At 36.2% G+C, this 24,611-nt stretch overlaps 1 protein-coding gene across 4 annotated transcripts in view; it reads right to left on the reverse strand.

The window, feature by feature from the left end:
* The window catches only part of DMD (dystrophin), a 2,105,574-nt gene that overhangs the window by 647,821 nt on the left and 1,433,142 nt on the right, over positions 1-24,611 (reverse strand). For all 4 annotated transcript variants that reach the window (XM_054470954.2, XM_063660502.1, XM_054470953.2 and 1 more), the window contains exon 51: positions 5,089-5,321. In XM_054470954.2, coding sequence (XP_054326929.1) covers positions 5,089-5,321 — 233 coding nt within the window. The remainder of the gene's footprint in view (positions 1-5,088; positions 5,322-24,611) is intronic.

Raw genomic sequence — 24,611 nt, forward strand, 5'->3', positions numbered from 1 at the left:
TTTTAAACGGCTGTATTCTTAAAACTTAAAAAAATTGAAGTTGTAATTGTAGCTTCCATTTTTTTCACTGAATATAATTCACTTAGTAAAAAATATTTTTATTTCAAAATGGGAGCAGCTCACCATTTTCTAAAATAATACTTTAATCAAGCAATACATACTAAAGGAGACCATAAGCTTTTCACCAAATCTATGTTTTCTGAGTTCAAAGTCTAAAGCCAGTAAAAAGCTAGCTTACTTGAATGTCATGTCCTTATACCCTTTCTGTGGCAAATATTTCAATTACTGTGTGTCTAAGGTTTGGTCTGAATCTCATAACCAACTTTTCCTTGAGTCAGAAAATGTCTTATTGCATTATCTTATCTAACTTCTGATGCTTTGGAATTATAATTATAATCCTCACATTCCAATCTTTGTTGAATATGAAGTTTCCTTATCACATTGCGTTCACATTATCCATCAAGCTATCCACATTTACTGAGAACCAATTACTGTACGTGTCATGGTCAAACAAATTTATATTTCAGGTATTGGTATATGAATGGTCTTTATTTCAGGTCTACACGTTGCGAAGTTGAGTAGATGAACCTGTTGCTTTAGATCAGCTGTATCCAATCTTTTGGCTTCCCTGGACCACATTGGAAGAAGAATTGTCCTGGGCCACACATAAAACACACTAACGCTAATGATAGCTGATGAGCGAAAAAAAGTCACAAAAAGTATCTCATGTTTTAAGAAAGTTTACAAATTTGTGTTGGGCCACATTCAAAGCCATCCCGGGCCGCATGTGGCTCACAGGCCATGAGTTGAACAAGCTTGCTTTAGATCATAATAATTACCTCCTACAAATCTCCTTTATTTGCTCTATCCTCCAACTTATTCTACATGTTCTCGACCGAGTTCAGTGGACAATTATTGTTTAGTGGTTGGTCAGAATCATTTCCTTCTTCTATTGTCAATAGACCCCAGTTTCTATTCAGGAGAATTGCCTTTCCCTAATTTTGAGACTTTGGGAGGAGAGGGATTTAAATCAAAGTTTTCTGCTCCCTTCTAGCTCACGTATTAACATGTGACCCAAGCAAGGTGAACTGGACTCTCTTTTAAGACTTTAAAATTTGAACAGAGTTACACACAGGATGGAGAAAAGAGAGTATCACAAACAGACTGGAATACTTCTTGCTAGCCACATGCCCAGAAAGGCATGCTCAGATTCTTTTTCCTTTTGTAAGTTTTGTTCCATTGCCTTTGTGCTAATTACAGCACATTTACTTTCTGCCTGATTTAATCAGAGAATGATTTCTGTTGCTTGCACCCAGAGAGCTCTAATTGATAGGCAACTAAACTATATTTGATGATTTTATTTTCCTGTTTACAATCCTTTCAGGGTTGCCACCGCCTGTAGGCCATCATCCAAATTCCTCAGTCTGGCAACAAAGGATTCCCATTATTTAGCCCCAGTCCTCTCTATTCAACCTCATCAATTTCTTCCTCATCATATACCTTTAACTTCAGCCATATGGAATCACAATTCCTATGACATACTCTGTTTTTTTCCACCTCAGTGAAAAGCACAGTCTGTTCCCTCTGCCTGGATTGCCCTTCTCGTTTTATCTAGCTAGGTAATTCCAACTCATTCTTTAATGCTTGGCTTAAGTTTTATCTTCTTCAGGAATATCTCACTAGCATCCGTTCTCTCTCCTGGCTTAGTTTTCCCTGAAGAAAGCCCCAACAGCATCACTCACACAGTATATCAGAGAAGTTGAAAACTATGAGGTTTAAGGGAGAGGACTCTGGAACCAAACTGCTTGAGTTCACATCTCATCATTGTCTCTTCCTTCCTCGATCTCAGGCAGGTTATTATCCTTACTGTGCCTCTGTATCTACCTCACAGTGATGTTGTAAGCATTAAAGAATTCACATGAAGTACTTAGATCAATGACTGGCATATCATTAGTGCTTAAGTACGTGTTAGCTATTATCCTAAAATTTATCCCTATCATAGTGTTATTATTTTCTTCCTTCAACCTCTTTTACCTGCACATTCTATGTTGCACAACTTTATATTTCCCAGGTACTTAGTGGCAGCTCAATAGAAGTTGGTTAAAATAATAAAAATGGATAGGTGTTAGTAAAGTTTTTTTCAGTTTATAAAGCCCTTTTGGAATTTTGCCTAATTTTTCACACATCAAACATTAAAGTTGGGATTGCTCTATTTAAAACTTTACATAAAATTGATATTGATTTCCTGAAATTATAATAAAATCCTCCCCACACTTACTTCTCCTTCTTATTTCCCCTCTTGCACACATTTGTTTAATGATTATTTAGGGCCATTTTACTGACAATTTGGTGATTGAGGCTATAAAAGCCAGGAACTGACAATGTCTTTAAGAATTATTTTTTAATATAAGAGGAAGAGGCAGGCAAAGCATCCCCCTATTCAGCAAGCAAGAGAAGGAAGATTAGATTTTTTAATAAATATATAATATATGTACATTACATATCATTATATATAATATGCTATATATAATATTTTAAAAATATTTTTATATATACTATATATAATTTATAAATCCTGTATTTTTGTGTCTCAGAAATGGCTTTTGATTTTTCCCCCTATATTTTTTTTTTCTGAGATGGAGTCTCACTCTGTCGCTCAGGCTGGAGTGCAATGGCGTGATCTCAGCTCAATGGAACCTCTGGTCCAGGATTCAAGTGATTCTCCTGCCTCTGCCTCCCTAGTAGCTGGGATTATAGGCATGTGCCACCACACCAGTTAATTTTTTTATTTTCAGTAGAGATGGGGTTTTGCCATGTTGACCAGGCTGGTCTCAAACTCCTGACCTCAAGTGATCCACCTGCCTCAGCCTCCCAAAGCGCTGGGAGTGCAGGTGTGAAAAATTGCACCTGGCCCTCTACGTTAGTTTTTGACCTATATTTAAAGATGATCTCTGTGAGGGGGCATCAAATTAGTAGTCCTTTCTGAAAAGGACAAATTTATTTAGAGAACTCTGGAGACTACTGAGCACATCAATGGCTTCCCTAAATGCTGGACTCACAAACCTGTCACAAGGAAGTGTGGACTTTCTCTCCCAATCTATTATCTGGTAACTTCTGCAGGAAGCTATGTCAATGGTAGAATAGGCTACAGAAGTAGAAACAAGCTCCCATTTCCATATAATATTATGATGTGATATACAGTTTGCATAATACAAATGCCATCATTGGTTAGATTTCTCGAGTTCGTGGTGGTACCAAATACAATTACTAACATTTGTTCAATACTAGCAGTAAGCAGTAAGCAAGGCAAAGTGGGAAGCATTTTTCATGTACCAACCAACTTAATCCTGATGACAAAACTGCAAGGCAGATAGTGCAACTATCCACATTTTATAGCTAGATAAACTTGGGCTCAGGTAGGCAGAATAACTTACTCAAGGTCACACAGCTTGGGAGCCAAGCTTTGAACCCAGACAATGTAACTTCAAAACCTGGGCTTTAAACATTATAAAATATTGTTTCCTTTGGTAAATAAAAGTCCTGGGAGTATTATATAACTCAATATGGTATTGTGAAAGAACATACCTCTTGTTTCTGTATGCATCAGTACATAGCAACTATAAAATGCTCAGCGTAGTGTCTGACATAGACTACATCCACATCCACATACAAATCACTAAATAGTAACTGCAGTTACAGTTATTACCGCAGCAATAGTATGTATTACTTGCAGTATATAAATTGCTTGCTACATATACTGCCTGCAGTAATTAAGTAAGTAATAACACAAGTAATTAAGTAAGTATTAAGCAAGTAATAACACAAGCTTAGGAATCAAATGGACTTGGATTTGAATCCTTGTTCTGCTACTTACTGGGAATTTGACATCTATGAGCCTCAGTTACTTTTTTCTGAAAAATGTGGCTATAATTACTTTTTATAAAGCACAAGTAAAACAAATTTTCATGTACATATATGTAGTATTTACATATATTTATATACACCCATATCCATAACTATATTGTGAATGTGAATGTGTACTCTGTATGCTCTGTACTCACAATAGGAAACGAAGATCCAGAGATGGCTTGACCACAATCATCATTTGCAAATGACACTGAATTCAGGTCTTCTGTATTCAAGCTCAAGGCCTTTAAATGCAGGTTGTTTACTATCAAATTACTTTTATTCCTACAGAATTGGTGAAGTTTATTTTACAAAGAAATTCCCCTTACTCTGTCTACCTCACTTCTTGTTTTTTCAAAAGCTAGTACTTTAATACCTAAATACCTTCAGCACAACTTTGTATTTCTTTAGAAAGGCTTGAAAGCTGTTACAAGTGAAAAAACTTTCGTGTATAACAATTCCAACATTATTTTTCTTAACCATTCACAAATATAAAAGATATATAGTATATTTGATCTAGCTAGGTAAACCATATTTACATCAATGTATTCTAATGTTTCTAGTTGATGTCATAATTTTACCAAATGGATTACACTGAGGCTGAAAAATGCACTATTTGTATTAAAAACATGTTCATTTGAACATGGCATTGCATGAATGCCAACTTTAAGATCTAGGGTAATTTTAAATATCTTATGTTTTATTACTTTATAGCTCTCTTTCAATTATCCTTATCATTGGAGGAGGCAAATTGGCACAGACAACTTAGAAGAGTGGATAATAATCAATTCCCAGACTATTATATTTGATTCTGCAATATGTTGGGCTGCGTAGTGCCAAAACAAACAGTTTAAATGTAAATAGCTCAGTTGAGTGACTTATTTGGTATAAAATAGATTTTTAAAATACCAGGTTGTTTAGTAAATTTAACTGAGCCAACTATTCTTGTAAGGTTTCTGCCTTTTTTGTATATTTCCTTTTTAATGTATGGCTACTTTTGTTAATTGCATTAATTTATATCCTTGATTATACTCAGGCTGAATAGTGAGAGTAATGTGCTTGCTGAGAGAGAAAGAGTTGCCTAAGAACTGGTGGGAAATGGTCTAGGAAAGTAAAGTGGTTGGTGGAAAATCTTCATTTTAAAGAAAAACTTCTGCCAACTTTTATCACTTTTTCTCATACCTTCTGCTTGATGATCATCTCGTTGATATCCTCAAGGTCACCCACCATCACCCTCTGTGATTTTATAACTCGATCAAGCAGAGAAAGCCAGTCGGTAAGTTCTGTCCAAGCCCGGTTGAAATCTGCCAGAGCAGGTACCTCCAACATCAAGGAAGATGGCATTTCTAGTTTGGAGATGGCAGTTTCCTTAGTAACCACAGGCTGTGTCACCAGTGTAACAGTCTGAGTAGGAGCTAAAATATTTTGGGTTTTTGCAAAAAGGAAAAAAGAAGAAAAAGAAAAATTAGAAATGCAAGCTAAAGAGCCAATTTCAATAACAATAAGTCAAATTTAATTGAAGAGTAACAATTTGAGCCAAACTCGTATTCATGACATTATATATATTTTTCTAACAATGTGGATACTTTGTTTAGCAATACAGGGTAGAAAATGAAAAGATTCAACCTTTTCATTAATATACATTTAACAATTTTTAAAAAAATGATTTTGCTCATTCTCATGCCCGGACAAGTAATTTAAGTTAAATAAGCCTTCTCAGTAACGATCATATACATTGTGGAAGTGGTAAAGAAAACAAAAGTTTTCAGATCTTGCCAGGGAAATAAATTTTACTTATTTTTTTTTATTCAAGGAAAAAAAAAGGCAAAACAAGATGGGATAAGATCTTCTTTCTGATTTAAAATTCCCCTGAATAGGAAGTAAATTAATTTGGAGCTGGACCCTAGGGAAATCGAAGCCAATGAAACGTTCTTGTCTTAGCTCTGTATTTTATACTGGGAGCAGTTTATCATATTTTTTTCTTTTTATTTCAGATTGTTAGTAAACTGGCCAGCAGTGAAGAAAAACCAAGATACAATATTTTCTTAAAAATGCGAGTTAGTAGTTTTTCTATTTAGACATGAAATACTGTTTCAAAGTCATTAAATAAATCTTAATATGAATAGTGTTGGACACTGTAGAGTAAGTCAGCCTATGGTAATGGTTAAGATGCATAGTACTACAATTAAAACGCCTGGTAGACAATCCTGCTGTCTGCCTTAGGAACTCTGGGACCTTGGTTAAGCCACATAACCTCTCTAAGTTTCAGTTCTAACATTTGTTCAATACTAGCAATAAGCAGTAAGCAAGGCAAAGTGGGAAGCATTTTTCATGTATTTACCTTAAAAGAGGAATAATAATAGGGTAAATGTCATAAGGGCAGTTGTGTAGATTCAATGAGTAGTACAAGCAATACATGTATGACAATGCCAGAAACAGCAGCATAATCATCATCATCACAATAATATTATTACAGCGCCTGACACTATAGTAGGTGATCAATGGTGTTAGGTATTACTGTTTTTATAAACGCCTGGCTAGTAAGAAACACAGTGATGAACAACTGTGGTGAGAAACTGGAGATAAGGCCCCAAAATGTGAAATACTTGGGGAGTAGTCAGTCAAAGGTCCGTGTGTGGCCCTATGTTGATTGAAGAGGGCTGAACTTGCTGGTGTGAATTGATACTAAATACCAACACACAGCTGGGTTATCAGAGGTGAGTGGTGAGGGGAAGGAATGCCTAATCGAGTTTATAGACAATAGACTCAGGAGCATAATATAACCAGAAGATTGGTGGCAAAATTATTGGACTATGTAGTTTGGAATAAAAGGTTTCAAGGAAAGCTGCAAAAGACATCTCAACAGGAGACTCAGAGGCATGGACAACCAGTGAACTATTCTAAGAACATTAAAAAAAAATGAGACATTGAATTTTCATTCTGAGGTAGCTAATCATTAATTTTTATGGCTATGTAACTGTGTTTTTAACGTTGTCTCCTCATTAGAGAAGAAGATGAGTAGAATGGAAGAATGTTTCTTGTCTCTCAAGCTTCTCAGGGACACCAAGAGTTTTCTATGAATGAGGGAACTAATTTTGATCAATGCAGACAGAAAAAAAAAGTGTTTTAATTGTCAGAGAGAATAAAAAAATTGGTGTCATGAAATAATGATTGAAAGGCAGTAACACTGAGGCGATAAAGAAAAAGTTTTGTTTCTCAAAGCTATCTGACTACTCTGAGGCTCTTTCTAGAAAGAATTAAATGTAATGTAAAGAAGGAATAGTGTTTTGTGTCACAGTCCAGGAGAAGAAATCATGGAAGCAAAAAGATCTAGAAATCTTAAAAGGGATTCCAGGAAAGGAGCTAAATATCCAGAGAGGATGCATGTGTGAGGATGAAAAGAGAGCTAAATTAAAATATCACTGTAGGAACTAACTGCAGAACACCAGGCTGACTGGCAAATGTGGATGGAGTGTTCCTAAAATAGATACACAATGTATACCGAGGCAATATACAGCAATTTAGGAGGATCTCAAGCTTACGGGAAGTGTCAGAAAATGCTTTTTTAAAAAGTGACTTATTGAAAATTTGACCCTCAAATAAGAGCAGAGACAAGAGATTTCTTTTTTCTCCAGACTTACTTCTGACCATGAAAGAAGTACCTAATGAGGTGGAAATGATTATGTCACACTAAATTTCAATAGAGTGAAGGATGAGGAAGTAGAGAATTATCAGACTTCAACAAGCAGACCACTGTTTCCTGAAAAGCACGTTTGGAAAAATACAGAAAGGAAGAAGGAAAGAAGGAAGTCAGGGAGGGAGGGAGGGAGGGAGGTAGGGAATCTATTGAAAAGCAAGGCAAGACAAGGCAGGAAGGCAGGAAGGCAGGAAGTCAGGAAGCCAGGCAGTAAGGGAGAGAAGGAGGAAGGAATCTATTGAAAATCTATTGAAAAGCAAGGCCAGGGCCTGAGACTCAAAAAGAGAGAATGGTTCATGATGACTAAATATGCCATTGAGATGATAAATTAGCTGAAGCATATTCAGAGGATGATGGAGAGGTCTAGCAATGCAGCCATCTCTGCGCCAGGCATGGGCAGATAATCTCATCTATAGACCCGTCAGGCCAGTATTTCTGGTCTTCTCTTCTCCAGCATGCACCAACTGAAGAACATCTATCTGTACACTGCTGGGAAAGGGAGGGGAAACCTTATCAGACTTTCTCACTGCTCTATCTCTTGCATCTTGCACATGTCCTGGAGTATAGGAGGTGCTCAATTGATTCCCTTTGAATCTAAAGAAAAGTCTATGTGCAGTAAGCTCTTTAGTGAACTTAGAGGTCTTCTACATACAATGAGTACTAAAATTTAACAACCACCCATTAGAATGGAAGAATGGAGGCTAGAACACAAAACATGCCTAGGTTTTTACTAGTTAGGTGATTTTAGCTATTTTCACAAGAAGATAATGGAGGAAGACCCACTGCTTGGGGCAGACAATGAAAGATCAAATATTAAAGACAGAAAATACAGCCAGTCAATTTATTTGCCTCCAACCCCACACATATACGTTTTTTTTTTTTTTCCTATCAAAGGGAGAAAAGCAGGAAATAGCTCTGAATCAGAAAGCAGGTTGTAGAATATTTAGGCTTTCTAGGACCAGATTGTTGTATTTGAATCCTTGCTCTATAATTTTTTTTTTTTTTAGCTGTGTAACTATAGTCAGATGACTTAACCTCTCTGAATCTCCATTTACTCCTCTGTAAAGTGGCGATTATAATAGTACTTCCTTCATAGACAATTGGCCTTACTATTTCCTAAATAGACAATCTTGGAAAAGTAATGTTCACTGACACTGGAGGCATCTTGAGGTAAGGAATTATACTATGCCTGCTACACTGAACATCTTGCCCCTCAAGAGTTTTCACCTGTGTAACTATGAAAACAGTACCAATCTAATGGAATTGTGTTACGGATCTTATGACATGATACATGTAAGTCACCTCCCAGGATTGTTCTGACTGTAAGTACACTATGTGGATTTTTTTCTTCCTCTTTTTCCTGCATTTCTCACACAATGGTTATTGGCTCCTCATGTTCTACATTCGTATGGGATTTTATGCTCTGTACTCTGAACCAGATTTGACCCTCCAGCCTTACCTCTCTCCATTCTTTCCAGGCTCCTCCACACCCATGTCTATTCTGCATTCTCTCATGAGCACAGGCCATTTCAAACCTTGTGTCCTTTCATACGCTTTCTATACTTCTTGAAAACTTTTTCTCTCCTGTTTCCAGACAAAAATCTCATTTTCTCTTTAAATGTCAACTCTAGATTTCTGTGTTTTGGGGAGGACCAGAATAAGAAGTGTGTAACTAAAACATCTCTATGAGGAACAGAATTACACCTTTCTTGTGGGTCCTAAACACTTTTTAGTCTTTAACATTTTCTTACTTAAATCTAGTCATCACTAGGAAGGACAAAATCTTGCACCACTATTAGGTTTTGGAGGATTTTGAGAGTGTCTAGAGGATAGCTGATAGTAGTTGAGAGTTGGATTCTAAAGTCAGAAACTTTGGGTCTCAAGGAATATACTTTAAAACATAAAGAAGCAAGAGGCTAATCTTCATCGACCTCTCACACATTAGAGCCATTTCTGTTCAGAAAAACATTACTTAAAATATTTTATGTTTTCTAAAAAGACTTGCCTCTAGATTCATGCACGTATATATATATTTTTTCATTTTTTAATCAGTGTTTCAAAGGAGAGATGTTTTGAGGTCCTGAAATTTTTTTTTTTTTTTTTTGAGACAGAGTGTTGCTCTGTTGCCAGGCTGGAGTGCAGTGGCATGATCTCAGCTCACTGCAACCTCTGCCTCGCGGGTTCAAGCAATTCCCCTGCCTCAGCCTCCTGAGTATCTGGGACTACAGACATTTGCCACCATGCCCAACTAATTTTTTGTATTTTAGTAGAGACGGGGTTTCACCATGTTGGCCAGGATGATCTCGATCTCCTGACCTCGTGGTCTGCCCGCCTCGGTCTCCCAAAGTGCTGGGATTACAGGCATGAGCTACCATGCCCGGCCTATTTATCTTATTTTATTGTATATATCACACTGATTCTTACTGCACTTTCAGATGCCTTTACCTTTATCTAACACATATGAGGTTCTTTCTTTCCCATCATGTCATGGTGCTAGAAATATACGCAAATCACCTTTTTCAGTGAAGTGTAGGCTGGTCAGATTTGTTAGTGGTTTTGCACAGTCTGAGCAACCTGTTCACAGTTCTAAGGGTCAGGCAGAGTCATATTGTTGTTCCAAGGATATTTCCTGTTAAGTCGATATTTTAAAAGACTGAAAGAAGATTTGTTTCGCTAAGAGTGCCTGAATCCATAATCTAGAATGGGTAAAGAGTTAGGATATATAAACTATTACATAGAATTTTCAATGATGTTCTGGGCTGGGTCTCCAGTCGTCATCCCTAAGGAGCATGGGAAATGGCTTCCCCTCCAGCTGGCGGAAATCCTTTCCTGTGTACCCTATTTAATTTTAACCCCAAGTCTGTTCATGCCTGGGCATTCACCCCTTGTCTTATGCCCCTATCTTGGGTTACAAGAAGCTGGCTCTGGTATTAGCTGGTTCAGATCTCAGCCTCTCTAACCACCTCAGAGACTAAGGGTATTCTTCTCAAGGCCATTGGAGGAATTGTCTTTTCCTGCCTAGGGTCCTTACTGGAAATAGCCTTTCTGACGTTACGCTATTAAAGGTTCCTCCAGTAACAGATTTGGGTGGGTTTCGTTTGTTTGTTTTTTGCTCAATCACCTTATGCCAGAACCAGATGTATTACAATGTACAAAATTAAACTGTATATCTAGGTAGACAGATAGATACACACATTGTGTGTGTGTGTGTGTGTGTGTGTGTGTGTGTGTGTGTAAAGAGAGACAGACAGAGACAGAGAGGGCAAGAGAGAGAGAGGGCATCTGAATAGTCTGAGGACATACTATGTAGCATAATACCTTTCTCATGCATTCATTAGAAAATTAAAATGACTCTACTAAAATTGTGGTTTTCCCTCCACAGTTAAGCAGACAGAAAATCAAACTCAAAATAGCTGAAATGAATTGAGTTTGGCACACCAGAATGGTACCATGAATAACAGTAGGTGTAATATACTATTGCAAACCACAGCTTTGCTCTGAGTATTTTGTTAATTAAAAGGTGTTGGCTTTAGGAAGGAACTCTTATTTTTTTCAAGTGTTTGAAGAACATTTCTCTAGTCTGAAAATTTAATTGGTTTCAGGGGTACATGATTAGTCAGACTAACAGCTTTACTTAGAGCTTTAAAGGAGCTACTAAATCTTTTAAAACACACACACAATGTGTTTGGCATATTTCCTTTGAAGTATTCACACATGGTTTTCCTGTAATTCACAGGTCTCCTTTGGTTGATAAGAAAGCAAGAAGCACATACTCTATTTCCAGCTTTGTTGAATGAATGTGGGTAACTTTTTTTGTTTGCTTTACTTTTATATTTGAAAAATCACTCAACTTACAAAATAAGTTATTGGGCTCACATTAACAATTCTATGAGAGAATATCTAAAAAGTGCTGTTAGATATTCCCTTCCTCCTTATCATTCCGTGTCAACAGGACAGCAATGTTATATGTGGTCAAATTCCATTACTATATAATACTATGAGGTATAGGAAAGATTGTTAGCGACTTCCATCTCACTAGTAGATAAAATAACTCTCCTCCATGTAAGCAACATTGGAGAATATTTTCTTTTTGAATATTTGAAAGGATGGCATTTGGATTAATGAATTCCGTAAGAGTTCAAGAGAACTTCTTAAGAAAATTTGAAATCATGTCTAGATTCTAAGAAAGACAGTCCATTGTGTAGGTAAGGAAGAATTTCATGTCTTCCCTCTAAATATTTACAGTCTGCACATACAAGTTGGAAAATTAGAAACAAACACTATGAACACATAAACACTTATTTTTGTCTGCTTTCTTTTCTGTCACTCTAAAGAGTAAATAAAATATATGACACATCTATCATCAATAATTCTCATTTTAGAAAAATAAATGCTTGTACTCTACATAGGCAAGGCCAGAGTACTGGAACTCAAGGATTCATGATAACCATTTGTATTTCTGGATTTAAGAAAAAAAAATGTTAAGTTTGGGAGCTATGGATTTTTAAAGCTTAATGGTGCTATTTGCTTACATTTTAATAGATTCTTTCTTGCTATTAAAAATATAATCCAAATAAATATTTGCTACTACTTACAAGTAAGATAATTGCCACCAACACTGCCATCACCCCCATCATTTACTCAGTGATTCTTATGTGCTAGGCAAGGTTCTTCATAAACCCTCTTTTACTTCACCTTTACCAAACCATCTTCAGGGTAGATGTTATCATCCCCCTTTTACCAAGGTAACGAAACTTGTTCAGGATCTCACATTAACAAGTGATGTGTCCAAGACAATGTGCTTAACCACTGCACATATTTCTAAGAATCACAGGACATCAGGTATCTTTCTTACATGTCTCATTCAATATGCAAGAATTATTAATCACTCAAATACTTCTGAGTCTAAGAGCTATAGCTTATAATATATGGTATCCATGAAATATATCTAATATCCATTTTAATTTGGGAGAGAAGATCATTTGATATAGCTATAAAAATATGGATTGTAATAATCAAGCGCATCTAGCATCCACTCACAACTTAAATATTACCCTTGAGAAATATCTCCAACCTGACTTTAAACATATCCTTCCTTCACTAATTTGAATAGAGAAATAATCATTGCCTTTTCCTGTTTTAGTTTGCATCATCTAAGTGCCCTTCTATAACTAACATTATATGAATTCATCTACATGCACTCAGTGAAAAGCAAGGTTTCTCAATCTCAGCACTATTGACATTTTTGTCCCAGATAATTTTTTGCCGTGAGTGGCTGTCCTGTGCATTGTAGGATCAGAATTGCTTGTTAGTATCCCTGGCCAGAGTTCACTCCTAGATGTACAACCAAAAATGTCTCCTGACATTACCAAATGTCTCCTGAGGAAAGAAAAATTGCTTATGGTTGAGAATGTCTCAATTAAAAGGATTTTCCATCTCTCCCTATCTACCCACCTCTCAAACAGCTGCTTAGAATTTGTGCTGGACATCATTTATGCCTATCCAAGTTTGTTTTTTCTCATTCCTCAGAAGTGAAATTAAGAGAAATTGTTAAGGGCTTCTCTTTCCAACATGATATTGGGCAGGCACTGAAGTATCCATAAGTAAACCACAAACTTATGGCTGCCAAGGAATAATAAATAATATTACACAGGAAGTGTCTTAGTGACAAAAATGACAACATCTCTGCTGGAGGGTAAATGTCCACAGATTCTCTTCTTGCATCTACACTTTTGTCAAGAGGTATTCCAGATTCTCCCATTAAGAGCCGTAGTCTGTTTCTCCACTCCTTGAATATGGATTGGTCAAGTCACTTGTTTCGGCTAATGAGGTGTCAGCAAACATGACATAAGCAGAGGCTTAACAATGCTTGGGTGTTGGGCTATGCTTGGAACTCTTCCACCACTATGGAACTATGCTAGCCTGATGAATAATTACAGGCAAGCGATCCTGTCACCCACACCGTCTCAACTTATAACCAAAAAGTTATACCAGACATATGGATGCCACATGTGGTCATCAACTACCAGCTGACCATGAGTGCATGAATCAGCACAGCTGAGTCTAGCAAAAGAATCACCTTGATGAACCAAGCCCCAAGCAGAATCAAGAATCATGAGCTAAAAAAAAAATGATTCTTATTTTAAGTCTCTACATTTGGGTAGCTTGTTACACAGCAATAGATAGCTGATACAGCATCCCTTTTTACCTGTTAAACACTTGTACGCAAAACAGGATTTAAAATTCCCTTCCCATTACCACAGAAATTAAAAGAAAAATGCTTATCCAGCAGAGAGAACACAGCTGGAAAAGAGAGAGTCTTTAAATTAAAATGTGGAATGGAATTCCATAGAGAATGGAAGATTCACATAGTCACTCTATGAGGTCAATAAATCAGGCAGCCAGCATTTGACAGGATATTTGAAGAAAGTAACACTTTTAGCAGAAATTCACTATTAGTGCACTAAGAGCTTTGTATATGAAAAAAGTAGAGTATGTAATAATAAGAGCCAAGAAGTAGGCAGCCCAGTGCAGAAGACAAGGGAAGAAAAAGCCAGACGAAACCATAATAAAGACCATGCTATTGATGAAGGGTGGTCATCAACTGCAAAACTGATATCAGAATAAAATCTATATAACCATTTGAGTATAACCAGCTAGAGAACACTGTGTAGTTCTTATTACAGAAAATACACTGCTATTCTACCAAAATTCTGAGCACCTTAAAAAACTCCTGAATTAAATAATTTATTCTGATTTGGGTTTGTTTATTCAATTTTTTAAAATAGAGTTCCTCCTACCTGAATGTTAGAGACAAGACTCTGCAGTGAAAACTAAGCAAAATGAGGTAAGCAGTGTTTTCTACAGAATTCCGTCTAAATCTCTTATTTGTTTGGGAGAGCTACGTTTTCACCTTAAGTAGCAAAATAATTAGCAATGTGTTTTGAAGGTTGTTATATAATGAATAAGATCCTCTACCATGTGTCAGGCCCTCACAAGCCTCATCCACCAGAGGAGATGATAAGCTATTTGAGATAAGTATCAGAATCATCTTTTCCTTCCTCATAAGACCAAAGGTCTGAAAAATAACAGGGTCTCAATCAACATTTGTTGTTGTTTTCACAATTAGAATGAGGTGCAAGTTGCAATGTACTAAGCAGAGTCCTTAAGTGTAATCTCGTTCTCTCTCTAAATATATATATGCATATGTATATATAGTCTAAATATATATATTTAGAGAGAGACAGAGAAGTTATATAAATTAATACGACAGAGTTATGTAACTCTGATTTACAGTTTCCTCAGAGTTTCAATCTAGAACTTCATCAGTGAGAAAAAAGAGGAACCATTAGTGCAATGTAAATGGGACAATATTAAATAGTCTTAAAATGTAGATTCTTTTGGTTCAAATCAATTATAATATATTTGCACAAAATTTGGACAGCATAAAAATGCCTTTTTAGTCATTTTCTCCGTTGGTCCCTCATCATACCACTCTGGTGTGGATAGGGAAAACATGATTACTATCGATTTATAGAACAGGCAACTAAATTCAGATAAATTAAAATACTTCTTCAAGATAAACATTTAGTAAATTAGATGAAAGGTTCTGAGCAATCTGTATTTTAAGAAGAAAGGCTCTGAGGTGAGTAATTAATAAGGAATTCATCAAAAACAATTAACCTGATTTTAAAATGGGCAAGGATTTAAATAGACATTTCTCCAAAGAAAATATATACACAGCCAACAAGCATCTGAAAAGATACTCAACATCATCAATCACCGGGGAAATGCAAATGAAGAACAAAAACCACAATGAGATATTACCTCACAACCATGAGGATGACCATGATCATAAACAGAAAATAACATGTGCTGGCAAGGATGTGGAGAAACTGAAACACTTCTGCATTGTTGGTGGGAATGTGAAAAGGTGTAGCCACTATGGAAAACAGTATGGAAGTTCCTCAAAAAATAAAAATAGAATTATCATAATCCAGCAATCCCATTTCTGGGTGTACAGATAGTCCCCAACTTACTAAGGTCTAACTTGTAATTTTTGGACTTTACGATGGTGTGAAAGCGATATGCATTCATTAAGAAACCATACTGCAAATTTTGAATTTTGATATTTTCTGGGGCTAGGAATGTGCAGTATGATACTCTCTTCTGAGATACTGGGTTGCAGCATGATATTTATCATGAGGATAAATAATTGATACTCTACTATGTACTGTGTTGCAAGATGATTTTGCCCAGATGTAGTCTAATCTACATGTTCTGATCATATTTAAAGTATGCTAGGCTAAGCAATGACGTTTGGTAGGTTAGGTATATTAAATTAATTTTTGACACGATATTTTCAACTCATGATGGGCTGATTGGGATGTAATCCCAGTGTAAATCAATGAGCATCTGTATATCCAAAAGAATTAAAAACAGTATCTTAAAGAGATATTTGCACACTCATATTAACTGTGGCATAATTCACAATAGCCAAAAATTGAAGTAACTAAAATGTCCATTGATTGATAAACGGATTAAAAAATGTGGTATAGGACACAATGGAATATTACCCAGCCACAAAAAAGAAGGAAATCCTTTCCTCTGCTACAACGTGGGTGTACCTTGAAGACATTATGCTAAGTGAAATAAGCCAGTCATAAAATGACAAATACTGCATGCTTCCTTTTATATGATGTATCTAAAGTAGTTAAACTCTAGAAACAGAAAGTAGAATGGTCATATTGCCAGTGCTGGGGTACAGGGAGCAATGGGAGCTCTTCAGTGGGTTTGGAGTTTCGGATTTGAGAGATGAAAACATTCTAGAGATCTGTTGAATAACAATGTACGTATGGTTAACACTACTGGTTTGTACACATAAAACAGTTAAGCTGGCAAAGTTTGTATTATGTGGTTTTTGTTTTTAAACCACGTTTTTTAAATTATACTTTAAGTTCTGGGATACATGTGCAGAATGTGCAGGTTTGTTACATAGGTATACACGTGCCATGGTGGTTTGCTGTACCCACCGACCCTTCAACTACATTAGGTATTTCTCCTAATGTTATCCCTCCCTCTAACCCCCAATCCCCCCCTCTGCCCCCCAATCCCCCAACAGGCTCTGGTGTGTGATGTTCCCCTCCCCATCTCCATGTGTTCTCATCGTTCAACTCCCACTTATGAGTGAGAACATGCGGTGATTGGTTTTCTGTTCCTGTGTTAGTTTGCTGAGAATAATGGTTTCCAGCTTCATCCATGTCCCTACAAAGGACACGAACTCATCCTTTTTTATGGCTGCATGGTATTCTATGGTGTATATGTGCCACATTTTCTGTATCCAGTCTATCATTGATGGACATTTGGGTTGGTTCCAAGTCTTTGCTATTGTAAACAGTGCCACAATAAACGTACGTGTGCATGTGTCTTTACAGTAAAATGATTTATAATCCTTTGGGTATATACCCAGTAATGGGATTGCTGAGTCAAATGGTATTTCTGGTTCTACATCCTTGAGGAATCGCCACACTGTCTTCCACAATGGTTGAAGTAATTTAAACTCCCACCAACAGTGTAAAAGCGTTCCTATTTCTCCACATCCTCTCCAGCATCTGTTGTTTCCTGACTTTTTAATAATCGCCTTTCTAACTGATGTGAGATGGTATCTCACTGCGGTTTTGATTTGCATTTCTCTAACGACCAGTGATGATGAGCTTTTTTTCATATGTTTGTTGGCCACATAAATGTCTTCTTTTGAGAAGTGTCTGTTTATATCCTTCCCCCACTTTTTGATGGGGTTGTTTTTTTCTTGTAAATTTGATTAAACCACATTTTTTTTTTAAAAGGGAATTCACAGACCAGGCGAATTGTGGACTTTTTAAAATCCCCTTCTGAGCTAAGGAGATTCAAAAGAGATTTTTTTTGAGTACTATAATAAATATCATCCTGTAAATTCCAACGGTTCTGATATATTAAGGCCCAGTGGAAAATAATTGATTTATTTTATGTCCTCACTACTCCTACTTGCATTCTCATTGCAATCTTTGTGGGGTAAGCAGAATATGCCAGTGCCTCTCTGTAGTGGATACTGTAATGCTTCATCAAGATCCTCTTCTGGAGTCGATGCACCCACACCACAAATATTATTTCTAGTATGTGTGGTGTGGGTGCATCGACTCCAGAATAATAATATCTGCAAAAGGATCACAGCTGCATTTCTCCCTGGTGCCTGCTCTTGGCTAGTGCAAAGATACAAAAGTCTCGCCCATTTGCCTCAATTTGGGGGAACTCTGAAAGACCACCCCAGCTCCAGTGTCCCTGTCACATGGGCTGAAGCCTCAGTAGCAACTGCAGTGTGGATGAGCTTTTCTCTCTGCCCAATACTGCCTCCTTCACTTCCTTATAAATAGCAACAATACTTCTCAATAAACTTTCTGTGTGCAACTTTTTGTCTCAGAGACTGTTTCCAGGGAATCTCATCACTGACACCATATCTCTGGTCTATTTACATAATAGTTTGTTTTTAATACATAGAAGTAATATGATTTTTTCAGGCATTCGATAGTAGAATATTTTTTAAAGTTAATTATAGGCCAGGCGCTGTGGCTCATGCCTGTAATCCCAGCACTTTGGGAGGCTGAGGTGGTAGAACACCTGAAGTCCGGAGTTCAAGGCCAGCCTGATCATTATGGTGAAACCCTGTCTCTACTAAAAGTACAAAATTAGCCAGGCGTGGTGGCGCATGCCTGTAATCCCAGCTACTTGGGAGGCTGAGGCAGGAGAATTGCTTGAAACTAGGAGTTGGAGGTTGCAGTGAGCCGAGATCATGCCATTGCACTCCAGCCTGGGAGACAAAGCAAGAATCAGTCTCTAAATAAATAAATAAAAAGTTAATTATTTATTGGTATCACATGTTATATAATTCAATTGAATGCTCTAAAAAATGACAAAAAGTATGCAGAGGATTGTTGGCATATTTATTGTTTAAGGGCTTATAAAGTAGTTTTATACTCCTTGGGTATATTTGAGTTTCAATTTATCATCAGAGTTGCTGTTTCTTATGTGAAATATGAACACTTCCTGTAACTAAAAGACCAATGAGCTTGACAAATTCAAATGCTGAAGTCTTGAACTCTGTCTTCATAATGGCCTCGGAAATGTAACTGCTATCTTAAGTTGGTTTGAAGTGACTGTGTTGAGCTAAACTTGGGTTTCAAAGTTCTGGGTCAGTAAACATGTTATGAATTGCAGGTATGGAAAACACACTAACTGAAATAGTGAAACTAGCTACATCAAAATCAATTTGTGCTTTTATTTAACTTGTAGAAAAGCACACTATGCCCAGAAGTACAATAACTGCCAACCATACAAAAGAAACCAAAATCAAGGGGAGAAAACAGGTAACACTTATGTAGGAAAAATTGCTTGTTAGAAGCACAACAAATAAAAATTTGGTGTTTGTTTCTTTAAGACATCCCTGCCAAACCATCTCAAATTCTTTTTGAAAGTATGAAAGGTAATCATAAATAAAACATGGTTTCAGTGGTTTTAAATTATGCTATTGAAATAACAATGTTCCTCAGAGCATTAGCACGACAGTTTTGATGCACATACTTCCTATTGTCTTGGACTTGAATCTCATTGTCTTAATCCTTTTGATGAATGGGTTTAAAATTAAGAGTGTAAAGAGCATATGGAAAAGCTGTGGGCCCACAGTAAATGGTTTCTGAAGTAGAAACATATCCAACTTTGTTTATTCAAAAAGATCTATGAAGCTGTATTGTTAGAGTTGCTTCATTCTGAACTTATTTTTGCTGCTTACAAAGGGGAAATCCCATCAGATCAGGGCTAAGATAATTCCTTTTTAAACAATCAGTAAATCATAGTTAAACCTTGTTTACACTAGTACTTTTTCCATGATGGCGTTGTTTTACATAAAATACATGCTTTCAATCTTGTGAAATTTGTTAGGACTCATTTTGTGGCCTAACATGATCTACCCTGAAGAATTGTTTCTTGCGCACTTGATAAGAATGTATATTCTCCTGCTGTTAGATGAGATGTACTGTATATGTCTGTTAGGTCTATTTGATCTAAAGCATAAAGTCCAATGCATTCTTATTGATTTTTGAATGTGGATTTTCTGTCTATTGTTGAATTTGGGGTAGAAGTCCCCTACTATTATTGTACTGTAGTTTGTCTCTTTCTTTTTATCACTTTATATTTGCTTTATATATTTAGGTACTCCAATGTTGGGTGCATATATATTTACAATTGTTATACCTTCTTGATGAATTGATCCTTTTATCATTATTTAATGACCTTCTTTGTGTCTTTTTAGTTTTTGATTTTAAAGCCTATTTTGTCTAATAGAAGTATGGCTATCCCCATTCTCTTTTGGTTTCCATTTGCATGGAAACCAAAATATCTTTTTCTATCTCTTCTATTTCAGTCAACATGTGTCCTGAAACATGAGGTGAGTCTCTTATGGGCAGCATGTAGTTGAGTCTTGTTGTTTTAATCCATTTGGCCACTCTATCTTTAGATTGGTGAATTTAATCCGTTTACATTCAAAGTAAATATTGATAGGTAGGAATTTACTACTGCCATTTAAAAAGTTGTTTTCTAATTGTTTTGTAGATCCTTTGTTCTATTATGCCTTTTTTTGTTGTCTTCTTTTATGGTTTGACGGTTTTGCTCAGTAGTATACTTTGATTCCTTGCTTTTTACCTTTTGTATATCTACTATAGGTTTTTGCTTTGCTTTTGCTACTATAGGTTTTTGCTTTTCTTTACATCTTACATAAGGGTTTTTTAAACTGGTAATAATTTAACTTCGATTGCATACAAAACTCTACACGCTTACTTCCCTAATCCACATTTTGTAATTTCAATGTCGCAACCTATATCTTCTTTATAATTTGTCTCTTTTAACCAATTATTGTAGCTATAAGCACATTGGAATGTGAGAGTTCTTTTTAGTAGAGATCACACAAATTTTGCATTTTAAAATATTACTTGAAAATAAAATTTTCAATGAAGTTATATTTAAGATTTAATTATTCCAAGGTAAAGTTAATTACAAAGTCCAGAATGGAAAATCATGCTATTTTTTTCATTAGTAGAAAAATAATAATCCTTAAAAATGATGTTTCCTTTTTCCTTAGATATCTAGATAAGAACTAAAAGTAAAATGTATTTCCTCTACTGTAAAATTACAATCTATATTAATCCATTACTTTAAAACAAAAAGATATGAAGGGAAAAATTTTTTATCAAGTTATATGTTACAAAATCTCTAGCTTATTGCATGAAATTAAACCACATAAAAGAAATAATAAACCTAACTGAAACAACATTAACTCCTATCTAGGGTTTATCAAACTACAGAAAACAGAAAGGAAAGGAATTATACATCTTGAGAAACATAACTACTGAATACTGGTGGAAACTATGTATGTGCATAGTTTTGAATTGGTAAAATTCTTCATTTTTGCCCTGTAATATGGTGGAAAGAATGAAAAAAAAAGTCACTAAAGCTCTGTTTCCTACTTTTGTACTAATTCAAAGGCATGATTATGCTATACTTAATAACTATGTCTACTTAAAAATTGTTAATCCTTGTGATTTTAACACCTAACGTATATATTTTCTGTGGAATACAAGAACGTGAACAGAGGCAAAGAGCTAGGTAAGAAAGGCCAATTTCCAAAGAGAAAGTATGTTAGTTTACTACTGGGGGCCTCATGTTCCCATTCAATCTGACGTAAAAGTGGAATTGAAGGGCATATGGGCTGAAGTTATCAGAGACTGTATTGCTGAAATGGATAATCTTCCCCTATTGACAATGGGGGCCTGTGGCTACCAAAATTAGGTGACTTGAACAGATAAAACCATAACAAGTTCGGATCCTTTCATGCATCTATTTTCAAAAATGATATTTTGGTGATTAATGAATCAGATTTATTATTATGATAAAAATGAGTAAGTAAATTATTTATAAAAACGTAAGCTATCAAAAACTTACTTTTCAATGCCATGAAAATATATGTTATAGTAACTTGTGAAGATCTTCAGGAAGGTTAATTTATACTGTACATTCTAAACCATAGATGCTACATCTGGTAATATTAAGTTGGGAAGGGACTTATCTGGGAAAACACCATCATTTATCAATTAAACCAAGGCACAAAAGGTTGAATAGTTTGCCCAAAACCCCCAAACCATAGCCAACAAGAGATCAAATGAGGACTAGATCCCAGGCTTATTAATTCCCAATCCAGTGATCTTTTAACAGTGCCTGGTTTACGATATCATGAGCATGCTTCTCAGATATTAAAAATGTTACATGTCTCTATATAATAACTTTATATCTAGCATGCATAGATTGAGAAAAATAGTGACAAAATCAACTTATTCTGAATTCAGTAATATTGTAATATAATTTTGCGTTTATTAATTGCAGTAGCATTTACGTCACTTAAAAAATGTCTGCTACATGTTTGTGGGTGATGCATCACTCCTTTGATTCACAGACAACACTTCAGGTGGTTGTGGATTTGAGAATTTCTTTCAATGGTCCTGGGAAATTTTAGCTATATCCAGCACACAGGTTGAGAACTTCTATAATGTTGGTCTCCGCCTTGCAACATTACTCTTACCAAACATCTTTAAAAGTCATATTCTTTACTCTTAGAGTTGATTTCAGTTTCATTGTTGCCAAACAATGATATCTCAATCATTTGACAATGTGTTGTGTCATAGATATAAAATATCCAAATTTTCTAAATAGTTTATTTTTTTTTTTATAAATTAGAACCAACTAAAGGTTGTCAATGTAAGAGTACTCTCGCATTCCAATGTGCTTTTCTGAGTGAGAGAGGGTGCACAGTCAGAACTAGTGTGCTTGAATTTTGCTATTTAACTTCACTCACCTTTACATATCTGTAGCCCCTAACATGAATATCTATCTTCAGGCAAGTAAGTGAATATTGCCAACATCTGTGATGATATTGGTAGGATAGGGATGGGGGCAAAACAAAGGTTGAAAAATCCTATATGACCATATCCAATACCTGAATTCTCTTCCACTTTACTTACAGAAAGTGATTTCCCACTGCTTACCCCAAAAGTACACATTGTGTCAAACTAGCCAGTCTCTTTACGTAATACCCAATATGCTTTCACTCTTTACAAAATAAATTTATCCTTGTTGTTTCTTAGACTTTTTTTGCACCCATTTTATTCCTTACTAATGTCTATGATCACACTCTTCTGTGAAGTCTTTGTTGACAACTCTAGTTAACCCATATGGTCTTCTTTCCAAACTCCTACGTTGATTTCAGTCTTACATATTTATTTATATTATTATTTGCTATCTCAATTGTAAAATTCTACAATTGGAAGGAAATTACAGAAATTCCAGTGCTGAACTTTAAAATCTTTCTCCTTTGAGCATTGTAAATGCTCAGTCTAAGGACTGAAATGCTTTACATGTAATTTAGTAGATGTTTAATATTCTCAAGAGGTATGTCTAAGAGTCTTTGCAAATCAAAAAGCAGATTTATATGATCTGATAGTCTTACTTAGGAGTTAAGGGATTCATCCCTGCCCAATAGTTTCCCAGTACATGAAATCAGTACTGGAGGCCTTCCTTACATGTTAGAACCACCCAATTACCCAATAGGATCAATGCTATTAAACACACTAGAAATCACTACATATCATGGACCTTTAGAAAGCAATTTTCTATCACTTCATATGAGTTATTTAGCTTAGGACAATGTTTTGCCATTTCCTATTTAGATTATGAGAAATGTTGCATCTCATTTTAAAAATTATTTCCTAGTATATCACATCATTCTGATTATCTGCACTACAGCAAAATCTTCCAAACATAAAGGAGTTTTCAAAATATGTCCTACCATTAGAAATTAGCATGATGATTGTATTTTCATTTAATATATTTTCCAAAAGGAAATAATGGGTTCATGAATGAGAAAGCTTTTTTCTGTTGTGCCTTTGATAATCTGAATTTAGTCTAACAGAATAGCTTTCATTTAAGTATTATTACTGAATAATTACTAACTTAGTAAAGGGTTTACACCTACTTAGTAACGAAGCAGGATATTTCCCTGACCCCTTTGTGGAACTCACAACAGGGGTGCCTTATTTACTTAGCCCACCACTCTCAACTCCTCACTGGAGGGAGTGTGCAAGCAAACGAGGTGGGAACTGGAGTGCATGAGCACTGGAGCAGCATCTAGGTGGAGGCGTCTGCGACCCCTGAAGCCCCAGAGGGTGTGTTACAGTGCTCTGTTAGCTCTGCCATCCACTGACAGCTTAGGCATTAACAGCTCAGTGGGCCATTTGTCTTTTCGCAGGAGGCAGCTGCCCTCCACCGGCAAGGGCAAAGGGCCTTTTGTATTCACACTTGTGGCTCCTGAGCTCTTGTCCAGCACCTAGGAAAAATGAGGTCACATGAACAAATTGAAGGATTGTAAATGTGAGAGACTGTACTGCCGATGAAAGTGGCTCTCAGCGGGAAGGGGAGCTGAAAAGGGGATGGGGGTGGCAAGTAATCTTCCCCTGAAGTCCAGCTGGATTCTTCTCTAAAGTTACGCCATCAAGTTGTCCCTCTGAAGTCAAGCTGCTTCTCTCTGATGTCCAGCTGTAGTCCTGTCTACTAGCTGAGTCTGGGGTTTTTATAGGCACAGGATGCGGTTGGGTGGTGCCATGGGTGGTTTAGAAAAAGGCAACATTCGAGCAGGAAAACCGGGATATAAGTTCCCACTTTGAGCTGCGGTTTCAGGCTTTTTGGCTTGAGGGTGGGGTTTTTGCTGGGGACCCACCCTTTTCTGCCTAGAGCTTCTCTGCCTCCTGCCCCTATCAGTACGAGAGTTGTATAAATGCATATATTGATACAGGTGCTCCTCAACGTATAATGGGATTACTTCCTGATAAACCCATCATACGTTGAGAACATCATAAATTGAAAAACCCATCATAAG

This window comes from Pongo pygmaeus, chromosome X (genome assembly GCF_028885625.2).
Source record: "Pongo pygmaeus isolate AG05252 chromosome X, NHGRI_mPonPyg2-v2.0_pri, whole genome shotgun sequence".
Classification (NCBI taxonomy): domain Eukaryota; kingdom Metazoa; phylum Chordata; class Mammalia; order Primates; family Hominidae; genus Pongo; species Pongo pygmaeus.